General features: G+C 43.8%; 1 protein-coding gene across 1 annotated transcript in view; it reads right to left on the bottom strand.

The window, feature by feature from the left end:
* Positions 1-11620, bottom strand: part of SORCS2 (sortilin related VPS10 domain containing receptor 2) — a 526356-nt gene extending 514736 nt beyond the window's left edge. Inside the window, exon 1 of the mRNA XM_053940374.1 lies at positions 11518-11620. Within this exon, the coding sequence (XP_053796349.1) occupies positions 11518-11547 (30 nt within the window). The 5' untranslated portion in view covers positions 11548-11620. The remainder of the gene's footprint in view (positions 1-11517) is intronic.
* Between the last annotated feature and the right edge of the window lie 1437 nt (positions 11621-13057).

The raw sequence follows: 13057 nt of genomic DNA, 5'->3' as shown, positions 1-13057 counted from the left end.
TAACCATGTCTTTCAAGATCTCATTTTTCAGATGGAATGGGGAAGGTGATGCTATTCAAACCCTCAGGGGTGAGAAAGGTGATTCAATACTGACAAGGAAATGAAGGGAGAATAACAAAGGAAACACACAGAGACAAAGGAAGGAGGAAGGAAGAATGAGACATACAAAAAAAAAAAAAAAAAGCAGATGAGGAAGTAACAGAAACAAAGGATAGCTGAAGAACTTGACTAAAGGGGAGCAAAGTTTCTGACTGACTGATAGAGACTGTGACAATCAGGTCCACTTAATAAATACAAGTCTATTTAGTGGCTACAAAGAATAAAAAGCTTGCCTATTTTGTGCAAACCATCCACATACAACAGACTGTGGATCAAAGACTATGAACTCTTTATATTATTCCCTGGCACAGAGTCTATGCCTAAATGTGAATTTCAGTGCTCTCATCTCAATGAGTTCAACTTCTGAGCTACCAACCCCTGTGAAATATCACACTGGGCTGAGTTCTGCTCCCTCAAGGAAGCCTTGATGTACTTCACAAAGTACAGCAATGCAATAACCAGACTTGCTGGCAGTTTTTGCAAACAAGATAAAAATTACATCCTTCTGTAGCTTTACATTCCCATCTTCAGGAACAGTCTCCTCACAGTTAGGAACATTAGAGCCAAGATGTAATTCCTCACAATAGATGGACATTGATTCAAACAGGAAGTGGAGGCACTTCTTTTCATGCAGCTGCAGTGTTCATAAAGCATCTCTTGCCTCAGGAACACACACAAAAGCGTCCTGAACATTCCTGTGTGCTTGCAGACTGATCAAACTAAACCAAGTCCACCCACTGATGAAGAAACTTGTCTTTCATTCAATTCTTATGTTGCAGCAGTTCATGTCAGTTTAAGTGCCTTTCTGCAGTTAACTAAACCACAAAAAATATTTTATATTGATAATTTACCAGCTAACAACCCAGTTCTCACACGGATTATATATGGTCATCTGATATCAGTCATCTCCCTCCCAAGGGTTTTTAAATCAAGAAATGGAACAGAGGGCACAAGGTGCTTATGTAATAAATTTTTTAAATTCTCTCTCAGGGTTTTCGAGGAGCAGTGAGATTATTAAAAGGTTCAAAGCCTTCTAAATGAAGCCCACTTTATAAAAAGAACATCTGGTTTAAAGCAATTGGAAGAGGAGGAAGAAAGGAAGGAAGGAAAAGAAGATCTTGTTAGTAGTCCTCAGTGCTCTGCCCAGTAGCCCTTGAAAGATGCTGCAGGAAGATGAACATATGTATTTCATTATGAACTGAAAACGTGTTCACTGAGCTACATCCTACCATTTTTAAGCAAAGATGCCGCATTCAGCCAATATACAGGGAATGTGTTCCTTCTGCATCTCACTTCACTTTGTTCAGAAGCTGACAGGAACCAACAACTTAATCAGTGAATCAGAAAGTGGGTTTCACAGAGCTACAAAAATTCTGTTCAGCTGATCTGCAACACATTTTTTTTGCTTCTCTTCTTTACAGTGGCTTTAGACAGTGTTAAAGAATAGCATCTGTGACCCGAGAGAAATTTAGTACATTGATAGTGGGCTGCTTGCTCAAAAAATATGGACACTTTTGCTCTATATCCACACATCCTCTTGCATGAGCTCAGCAGCACCTTGGTGGATGTCACATACAAGAGAGGAAAGAAGAAACTTTGGATTCTTTCATATTTGTTTTTCCTATCAGGCTGGGAAACTACAAAAAGAAGAGGATTAAATCTCAGCTGACTCCACCAGTACTGGCCTCCCTCACCCAGGGAGAAAGAAAAGCTCAGAACTACTAATAGTGACAGCTCCCCAGTTTTCTACCCCAAGCACCAGTACAGTCAAGGACAACCAGAGAGTTCACTGTCAGTCCTCTGTAATCTGTCACTGGTGCTCAGGACACAGCTCTTGGCATAAATGTTTTGCATAGTTTCTGTTCATCTTGTACTTCTCACTCAGGGCAAAGAACACATTTCAAGACTGATCTCAACGCAGCTGAGACCTTTCCACATACTAGCCATTTTGTGGTTGGGTAAGAGGTAGGGAAACACAGGGAATCACTGATTAAAAGCCAAACAAATTAGCAAAATAAGAAATGGCCTTTTACATCAAAAGCTGGAACTTTGATGAAGTCCTACTGCCTATGAAGAGGCATCTGTGCTTGAGAGAAGAAAGCTTTTTCTATGCTCTAACCTCATGAAATACTACAATACTGAAGATTCCAAAGCCCTGTGCACAGCAATTAAACTAGTCCAGATTACAAGATTAAAATGAGAGAGGCCAGAAGGAAATGAAGTTCACTTAGCGTGTGCAGAGCAATGCATAGCAGCCACATCTAATGTGAACCCTCACTACTCTCAACAGGGCCCCACAAAGTGCTCAGAAAGAGCACAGAGGGATCCCTCCCAAAACCAGCTGGGAACTGACAGACAGAAGTTTACTGACTCCAACCTGCCATGGAATAGGATACTGGGGTTTCTTTAGTTAAGAATCATCAAAATTAGAGCCTGTAAGTACAAACACACAAATGCATAGCTGATCCTAATAATCTGATTTTGACTTCCTTTTCCACTGGGAAAATCACTGCAAGTTGAGGTGAGGTGGGCACAAGAGCATCAGTCTTTCTGTGACATCCAACTGCTCCAGCAGTGCAATGTGCTCTAGCATCACCAGCCAGGTCCATGGGAATCTCCAGGCATTTGCTGCCACAAATCTCCCCAGAATTCACCTCATGAGCTCTGTACCAGGCTGATTGTTAGAGCACTGCATATGTGCATGGCATCCATTTGGATCCTATTGATTACCACTGGTGGTTGTAATTGAAGTAAAGATCTCTGCACCAAGAAAGAAATCCACTAATCCACCTGTTCCTGGCACATGCTGCTTTTGTTTGGTTTATTTCTGGTTTTGTATCTCATCCATGGAGACCTTCAAAAACCATGCATAAAATAGAGCTGCCCATACTAAAGGGGCTCACAAGTTCCCCCAGGGTTATACTCTTATCTCTACCTATGTTAACACTGGTGCCTCCTTAGGCTGAACACCCAAAACAATTGCTGGGAGCATAAAACAAGAGCTGAGAGAAGTGTGTTCTGCTCTCCATAAATGGCAAGATTTAATGAGTGCTGCTGCAGATTTAGATGTGTTAGACTTCACAAACAGTTCCTATCCTCTGAAAAGACCAAGTTACAAGGTATCTTTCTGCTAGCAAACACAGGAAAAATACCTTATTGTACCCCTTGAGGATTTTATGGCAGCCTACTACCACTGATACAACTGTGTTTTCAATGAAGAAACAACTATTTCTTCAGAATCAGTCACATTTACCACTGTGAAACGGTGCTGAAAGCTCAAAGAGTGATTCCAACATACTCCTCTCACCCTCCAACTCCATTCCCTTGGGCATCTGTCTTGCAGTGACAATTGTTGGTGGAGAGAAGCATGGGAATGCATTAATCATAAACAGGCTCTTCCTCACCACCTGAGAAAAGCAACATTTCTCCATCATAGCTCAGTTAGGGAGGCCAAGCTATGCACTGATAAAATTTACAGCTGGAACAGCTCAATTCTCTATCATCATAATTGTTATTTATTGGTATTACACAGCACCTAAAAGCTGCCAACTGAGAGCAGAACCCCAGTACACATTTTGCTCACACACATGCAGGGGGAAGATTGCTCTTTCCCTGGGCACTTTCAGTCCAGGGGCCAGACCAGAGACAGTTACTGTGATTTTAAAAAGTCTTTTCACAGAGTGTTGCTTGCCATCTGCTAAAACTTAAGACACTGGCCAGTAAACATGGGCCTACTGCTGCACAGGGGTAAGGACACATCACAGAGGTTGGTGCTCCCAAATACAATGCTACAACACTCATGCAGCTTTACCGTGCCTCCAGTGACAAAGAAACAAAGTTCATTAAGTGAATGGGGGTAAAAAACATTAAATACATCTACTTCATCGACTAGAACAAACTCTTAATAATGTTATTGCACAGAAACCACAAAAAACAGCTGTTTTTGCTAATGAACAAATTATTTAAGTGTTTTTATGACTTCCCTTAAAAAAATTATTTACTGTTCTGTGATTTTCTTTTTAGGAAAACAGATAAACATAATGATGATTAGAAGGATGCCAGAAGTTAACAATAATCTCTGTGGGCAAGTACCTTTCTAAAAATGTGCCTGTAAGATACACAATAGGTACTATTATGTTTAGGTACTGTCCTATCCATATGGTGCAATAAGAGCTAGCAAAAGTGAGCTAAAAAAGAAAACTTAAAAGGTCAAAAAAATGTTATTCAGAGAAATAATTATTAGTCTACAAGAGCAGAAAACATACAAACACTGAGAAAGAAACATAGTTCTTTGATTAAACTGCTGAACAAAGGCAGAAAAATAATATTAAATGCAGGTTAAGTTTCACTGATGCTGTTTTTAGTCACATAAGACTGTTCAATGATCTTGAAGTGCCAGAGTCTAGGCATTTAAGTTAAACTGGACTACACATTAAAAGGAGCCCTGATCAAAACAAACATCAGAACAAGCAGACAAGTTTGCATGACTTGTGAGAGTCTTTTCTTCGCTAATTCCTGGGCTGTACTGTCAAAGGAGCAAAGAAATCACAGATGTGATTTTCTATAGTCCTGCCTCTTTTAGGTGTTATAGTGATATCCATTACTTTAATATCAAAGTGCAAAGCTAATTTTTAGGCAAAAGCCATCCTAAGAGATAGAGAACTACTATTATTCTCACCTTGCAGGTAGGAAACTGCAACATCACTTATATAAGGCAAGTGGTACTTCAGAAGATACTGGTGAGGTAAAAGTTCTTTGGTACTACTATTCAGCTTCAATTTAATCCAACAGCTCTTGGAAACTCATGCTTTGTCTCTGCCAAGCCTTACATTTCTCCCAGGCATCAACTGCACCTCAATTCTTGCTTAGAGCTCGCAGACGTGGCGATGGGGCTGCACAGAGCATCACCAGCTCTGCCAAGGGCTCTCAGTCCTGCAAGGCAGCAGCACCTCAGCATCTCTCCTCTTTCCACAACAGCCTCACCCAGGGCTGATGACACCCAGTAGGATTCACAAGCCTAGCACTTCTCTACTTATCACACTAAAGTCAGCAAGCCCAGCAGATATACCCAGATTTCTCAAGCATGTCTGTTAAGATTGTCAGGGATCAATTCAGAGACCATCCCCATCTCCTTCCTTCTGCAGAAGTCCAAGCTTAGACTTAATCACTGAATAATAGAGTCACAGAATGGTTTGGTTTGGAAGAGACCATAAAGTTCATCTAGTCCCAACCCCCCTGCCATAGGCAGGAAATCTTCCACTAGACCAGGTATCTCAAAGCCCCATCCAGCCAGGCCTTGGACAGCTTCAGGGATGGGGCACCCACAGCTTCTCCAGGCAACTTTTTCCAGTGTCTCACCACCCTTGCAGTGGAGAATTTTCTCCTTACTAAAGAAGTAAAGCACAGCAAAGGATCCCATACATTATTTCTTTAAAAGTGGTTTTGTCATTGGTGATTTGTTAGAGTTTTAAATTATTATTACTGGGACAGGGGGTTGGGGTTTGGTATGGAATGTGAAATTTTGAGAATAAAAATTCTGAAGATGTTGCAGGTTATCAGGTTTCATTCTGAGCTACAGCAAGAATTCATATACTGCAGAATAGTTTCAACCTATACTTTCTGCTTTTGCATAAATAAAGTTGAATTTACAGAACATAGAAGGATTCCACGTGATTGTACTGCGGATTCTCTTTTATGTGAACAACCTTTGGTCTTAACTGACACAATCATAAAATATTATATTTGGACAGGCAAAGGACTTGGCATAAAAGCTTCTGTAATCTAGGGAGTTTCATGTTTTAAATGCATAAGGTGGTCCATACCTTCAGAGCTTCCCATTTTAGCAGAACAATTACTGTTTTTATGAAAAGCTCATCATTTCCCCCTTCCATTCTTTAAAAAAGGATCTTCTACTCTATTGAATTTTAATAAAGTCAAAAGGGCTGTCCTCAATTCTTTCTCCAAAGATCTATATCAGTAGATTTCTAAGACCATCAATTTGGGAAGAATGCATTATGTTCCCACTGTGATACATGCACTGCTGTCCCCAGCCTAAACACATCCCTTATGGTTGCTTTGTTTATCATGCACATGTAATACATCAGCAGTATCAGAGGCAGGATTTCAATCTGGTGTCTCTCTAGCGTGTATATTGCCAAATTTCCTTCTTAGATTTAAACTAAGCTTGTCCCAACACCAGCACAGTAGTATTGCTGTAATAGCTTGTTCCTAAGCAAGCCAGGTAATGCCAGCAAACCAGGTAAAACCAGGTATGGCTGCAGGTATGGAGGAAGACTTGGAAGCATGTTTGAAATACACATTTACTAATTAAAGTCTGTATCAATTTTAAGTGTCTACTTTGGGGATGAGAAGAGGTGCTATCTCATTTTCCTTTAGCAACTGGAATTTGCTGAAATGTGGATAGAGCTCAGCAGGCAGCAATATGACTTACAGCCAGATGTAAGGCGGGTAGAGAGGGAAAACAGAGGCTGGTAGAAGCAAATAGATGAAGTAAGCCAGAAACTTTATACCAATAAAAAAGAAAAAGGCAAAAGAAATTTTAAACTCCTGAGTTACTTCAATCAGATTAAAATCATTCTGCTTTCCATGTGGGATTCTGCTGTTCCATTCAAATATGATTATTGGGTTTGGTTTCTGTTTGTTTTTATAATCACACTATCATCTCAAGGAATTTTAAGAAAAACCTTCCCTATGGGAAATCTACTTTTCACTTTGCAATATATCTGCCATTTATCAAAGGTCTGAGCTGTCAGGATTTTTGACCTCATGCTCCCTTTAGTTTCATAAAATGTAGTCTGACTACTCTGCAGAAACACCACCCAAACCTTACTAGAAATGGACTTTAGCCCATGTTTGCATAGATAACTACATTTACCATTACAGGTACTGCTACAGTAATGTTGAAGTCAATACTTTTTATAGTTTTTCTCACAACAGATTGCAACTGAACAAAACAGAAAACTAATTAAATAAAATATCTGCCAGAAGATACATGTAGTGACCACTAGCCTCTACAAATCATAATGGTGAAACTGTATCAAAAAGAGTAAGTTTCTAAATTAAACAAAGTATCTGTAAATCAAATAGAAATAAGTCTGTACCCGCTAATTTTTTTGTGTGTAGCAATATCTGCAGATGTGCAATAGATTTTTCTTTTTGGTAAGTCACTGTTTTTTAGGACTCAAAAAAAATTTATGTGCATATTTATATTTATTTTCCATAACAAACATGTTTATGGGGGATCATAACATCAAGTTACTGGAGAAATAAGCACCTGCATGGACTTAATATTTTGACAACAAGCAAAAAAATGAAATACTGGCACCATGAAACTGCAGACTTAGAAGTAGCTGGCCAAAGTCCTGCTCACACTACTTTAGCAGTCTGCACACAGCATGAAGAGCAGCCCCTGAATCAAAATCAATTGTGAATACGAGTCTCATTCTCCCCCTATTTCTGCTTTGGCTTTGATTTTTTTTTTTTTTTTTGTAATTGGCTAGTATGAATGCATAACGGGAATTCTTCAGGAGGGTCAAAAAGAATATAGTTTTGCAAACAAAGTTGCTTATCTAGCACCAAGAAAAAAGCTCCTGGGATGACTAAGGTCTCTCCAAAGGAAAAGTAGGATTTTTAAAAGCTGTCATGAATTGACTATTTTTTCCCCAAATCAGAAAGGCTTGCATATTTTTAGTAAATCTGGGCATATGTATATTTAGCTTCACACACTAAGGGCTATTCTTTTAGCATGCTACCTGCATATATTCCAATTCTCAGTGTTATTTATCAGTTACACGGATGGCAATTACTTGCCCTTCCCACAGTAAATGGTGTGTCGCACCACCCACCTGCCATGTCTTCAGTTTATGATATTTTAAGACTGGCAGGAAAATTAGTTCCACTTGCATGAGCCTTTGTTTGAAAGGAAGACCACACAACAGCTTTCTGTGGGCAGAGGGGACAGAGAGCTGAAATACTAATTGCAGGAATTCACTAACCAGATACATTCTTGCTGTGACAAGTACTGGCTTTGCAAGACCTACATCACCAGTGATGGTTTTGACTATACATCCCATTGTAAAGAAAGGTTGGGGACTTGCTTCTTGTTCATAGGATTTGTAAATAATTGTTAGACTACAAAATAAAGTAACGAGGACACAAAGCCAGAAGCAATTTGCCTATCTCCCAATACAGCTCTCTCTTGACAAAGCAAGGAATTGTATCCTGATCCTCCCAGTGATTCAAGCCCACTTTACAATCCATGCAACCACATCCTCTGCTTTGCCATCAAAGCCACCATTTCTCTACCTCTGCTTTTATAGTTATTTATCTCTTCATCATGGAGCTCAAAGGAATAATCCTATTGCATATTTCTTCTTCATTTATTTTACTAGGTGAGGTGTTTAAGAGGATATGTGGTCATCTGGAGCTCATCACTGTCAAATTTTCAGCCACACAGCTGTAAAGGGTAAAGAAACTAGTTTAGCTCCTTGGTTTACAAAGTGCTGAGTGCCTCCAATGAGGTGCCAAATGTGTGTGGTGACAATTTCAGATTGCTGAGCGCCTCCTGAGGTTCCAGGGCCTGATCCAAAACCCCACTGCAGGAATGACAGCCCTCCCCTTGGCTGCAATGCACCTGAGACAGAACAGAGCTTCAAGACTCAAGCCTGTGCTTCCAAGACAAGGAAAGACTTGCCACAGATTTAAGAACACAAAAAAAAGTGGCAGATTTGAGAAGCACTGGATCATAGCATTCCTACCTCCAAACAACAACCCAGAGTAATATAAATAAATACAAACATATCTACTTAATGAAATAGACATTCAAGACTACTTTAAATATGTTTGAGATCAGGTGCTTATTTTCAATTGTTTGAATATAACATACAGCAAAATTCTCTCCAAACCTCTGGAGCCCATCCTGTTTCCTTTGAGCTTAATGTATTTCTTCCACTCCTTAAAAAAAATAAAGAAAGAAAAGAAATATTCTATGCATTGTCTTTATAAATCATTTTTTTTTTGAAGCCTTTGTTAAAATCAGCTCTTCTTCTAGAAGCATGCAATAAAACAAACCCAACTAACAAGAAAAGAAGCTGAAAAAAATGCTGAAAGTCATACTGTAAAACATCCACTGCAAAGACTGGCTGCTTTCATTTGGGTTAAAGCAGCAAAGTCTTTCATTAACAGGTCACTTGTTCAAATACTGGCTCACTTGACAGTAATCAGCTGATGGCAGGCAGAGTAAGCATCGTACTTTGTAAGGAACTTTGCAAAAGTATTTTTTATTGAATGTACAAATAATGTACAGAACGTCTGCAGGCATTCATGATGAGTGTGTCCTTCTGCAATACTGAATTAGAAGATAGCAACTAAGAAAACAAAAAAAAGAGCTAAGTTGCAGCAAAGACTGTAACCACTTTCATTTCTTCTGACAGTTGCCATTTATCTTTGCTTTTGAAGAGACTATGTGGTAGTATTCTAGTAAGGGAGCTGTAGCATACTGTGAAAAAATAATAACATTTTAGCAATACAAGCCCTCACTGCAGCATCTGTTATTAAATCTTTGCAGAGAGGCGAGGCGAGACCGCTAGTCATAACTGTGGATTAGCAAGGTTCTACTATATTCATTTCAGAGTGCAGAATGCTTTGCATCAAAGCTGTTACTTGCCTTCTATGTCAAAAAAATGAACTTATGCCAACTTTTTAATACTGAATTCTTCAAGGAAGCTGTCCTAACAGCCTGCAAGCACTGTCCACAAAAAACGGCAGCCGTCTAATAGCAGAGAAATGGAGGAAGGACAGAATCAGAATAGCTGATGCTGCTGATTTGCAACACTTTCTTTCCACAGAAAATGACCATCATCTTACACTTCCTTCCTGAGCAAATCAAAAACTGCCTTTGAAAGTGTCAAGCTTTGTGATGCTGACTCCAACTCTGACACCCGATTATACAAGAGCATTAACATAAGCGCTCAGCATGCTCCAGGGAATCACTGCATCCTCATCAGTGGAGCCTTAGCAGCTCCACATCCTGGCTGACTCCCTAGCAAAACAGGCAAAAACCCAGGACTTCAGGTCCTAAAGAAAGGATGATAATTCACATGCTTATGGGAAGTATAACACACACACTCTGAACTGAGCCAACTTCAAGTAAACTTTATACTAAATTCACAAAGTTCAAGCAGAGTCAGAGCTTAGCTGAATGTAGTTAAAACGCTCAGGAGTTTTCCAGAAACACTAAAATCCTCCAGGAGAAAGTTCATCTTAAGCTTTCATAACAATATTTTCCTGACTATGAAGTTGCACAGACAGTGCAAGGTGCTATGCAATATTTACCCGTGACGCCCACTGTTATGATATAATATTTCAGTGAAGAATAAATTAGAAGCAGCAAATCCCTGAAACCACCCGTGCGAATACACAACCATTAATGGATTAATACATAAAGTGAAGACTTGCTGAAAGTGAAAATTAGTTTAAAAAATACTAGTGGCACCCACCGTGAGAGCTGCTGTCTAAAACAGACAAACAATAAAGGCAAGACACACTGCTTTAACTGTGAAAAGTTGTGAACACTGATGCTCTAATGCAGTATCACTGGTCCCAGCGCAAGGCTTTTTATGCACCGATGTGGCTGTAAAAGCCCCCTCGGAGAGCTGCTGCTATTCCGGACCTTTGCAGGATGTCCCTACGCACCTGCGGCGCCCGGCGGGGCCGTCACGCTCTCTCACTCCTGCTGCTCACATCACCTCAAGCCCAGAGCTAGGTTTTATTTCATTTTCGGTTTGTATCGGGCTTTTCTTTCCCCGGCGCTTGAGGAGGCAGAGCGCTGCGCGGGGGAGATTACATGGGGATGACTGAATCGCGGTGAATCGATTAAGCCTCGACAATTTAATCTGGGACTTCATGCGGGGCTGGAGGAGATAATCCCCGCACCGCAGCTCGTCCGTGCCTCTCCTTTACCGGGATACCCTGGCACAGACCCGGGGGCACGCCGACCGCACACGGACACCGCCTCGCCGGTCCGGAGCTAAGCCGCCCTCCTCCTCCTCCTCCTCCTCCTCCTCGCAGCGCGGCGCACACCGCGCACCCGGCGCCTCTGAAAGATGCGCGTTCGCATCTTTCCAAACTTTCCAAACTTCTGGGAAGTGGCGAGGGGTACGCGGGGTCGGCCCGACCACGGCGGCGCTTCGCCTCCCGGCGGCACCTCGCGGTCCGCAGCACCCCGAGCGCTGCCCGCGGGGACTCCCCCGCCCCGGGCCGGCCAGCGGCAGGAGGGAGCAGAGCGCTCCGGCCGCACCGAGGCCGGCGGAGCGCAGGTTGCTCCCCGCAAGTTGGAAGATCAAAGCAACGGCAAGGGCAGGAACCCCAAACCCCGCCCGCACTGCCCCTCGTACTCACGCTGCTGTTCTCGCCCGTCCAGTGCACCATCGCCTGGTTGTGAGACGCGTCCCCTTTCAGCACGAAGGAGGTGCTGATGAGGGAGACCTGCTCCCGGCCGGCCGCCAAGGATGCTCTCCTGGAGCGGCTGCTCCCCGCCGCCGCCCCGCCGCCGCGCCGCGGCTCCGGAGGGCTGCGCGCCCCGCGGGTCAGGGCTACAGGGCGCGGGCGGCCGCAGGGCTCCGCGCAGCGCGGCGCGGCGGCGGCGCCCAGCAGCGGCGGCAGCAGAAGCAGCAGCAGCAGCAGCGGCGGCGGCGGCAGCCGGGCAGCCCCGCGCGGAGCGGCAGCGGCGGACACGCGTGGCCCGCCGTGCGCCATGGTGGCTCTCCGGCGTGGTAGTGACAGGCGGGGAGGTGGCGGGGAGGGAGGGAGACACCGCGGCGGAGGGCGGGGGCGGGGGAGGGCTGTAACCGGAGCGGGGCTCAGCGGCAGCGCCGTGCGCGGGGCTGCGCGCCCAGCCGGGGCGGCGCCGCCATCTGCTGGTCCGCGCCGAAACGCCGGGCGGGCGCCGGCACGCGCGGACACGGGCACTCGCGCCCCGCGGGAGCCGCGGCGGGGACGGGTCTCTCAGTGGCAGCAGAGCCCCGCCGCTTGTGAACTTGCACGCAAAGCTCCAGGGAGAGGCTTTCCGAGAGCGCCCGAGCAAGATTCACGCAGACGCTCGGCGCGGGTGCGCTGCTGCCCGAAGGGCGCGGAGGGCGAGCACCCACCGCTGCCTCTTTGGACGCGAAGGATGGATGGCCTTGGTTTGGCCGTCCGTCCCAGGAGGCTGCAGTGAAACGGTCAGAAGGGGTCTGTGGTCAGAAGCTGAGAGCTGAGGAGCAAATGAAGCCAGTGCCAAAATATGATTCCTGTCATTAAGATAAGCGCTTCCATGGGGAAAAGGATCCTGTCCATTCTTCTGCCCCTCAGGTCCTAGGAGGCACCTGGCTCGTCACTTGCATTGTCGAGAGCCAACTGCTAGTCCGCTGTTGCCCACTGTCGGGACATGTGCCTTGTAATCTGGGATTGATCCATGGCAGCCCCAAGAAATGCTCTCCTGGAGTGGGCACAGCCAGGAGGGACGATGACTGGACCTGTGCAGGGTGGTGTCACTCAAGTGACAGGTGAAGTGGTGGAAGAAGATTCAGCCACCTCAGTTTGGGTGCTCTTCCTGCTTCACTGCAGTGTGCTGTGTAACTGTGAATAAACTGGGACTTGTGAAGCTGCCTCACATGCTGTGAAGAGAGCACAAGTTAGAAACCCACAATAACTGAGATTGGCAAGGACTTCTGGAAAAGTCCTAGTTCAGCCTGCTGCTCAGTCCAGGGCCAACTCTGAAACTCAATCTAACTTCATGGTAACATAAGGATACTCAGTTCTAAATGTAAGAAAACAAGTTTGTAAGATTATTGATGAAAGTAATGACTCCAGGTGTAGGCATCTAACAAAGGAGATCTGGGCTGGTTAAACCCAAGGTGAGTAAAGTTAATAAACCAGCTTTAGCTGTAATCTGCCTTTA

Source organism: Vidua chalybeata, chromosome 4 (genome assembly GCF_026979565.1).
Source record: "Vidua chalybeata isolate OUT-0048 chromosome 4, bVidCha1 merged haplotype, whole genome shotgun sequence".
Classification (NCBI taxonomy): domain Eukaryota; kingdom Metazoa; phylum Chordata; class Aves; order Passeriformes; family Viduidae; genus Vidua; species Vidua chalybeata.
This window is presented reverse-complemented; position numbering and strand designations above follow the sequence as displayed.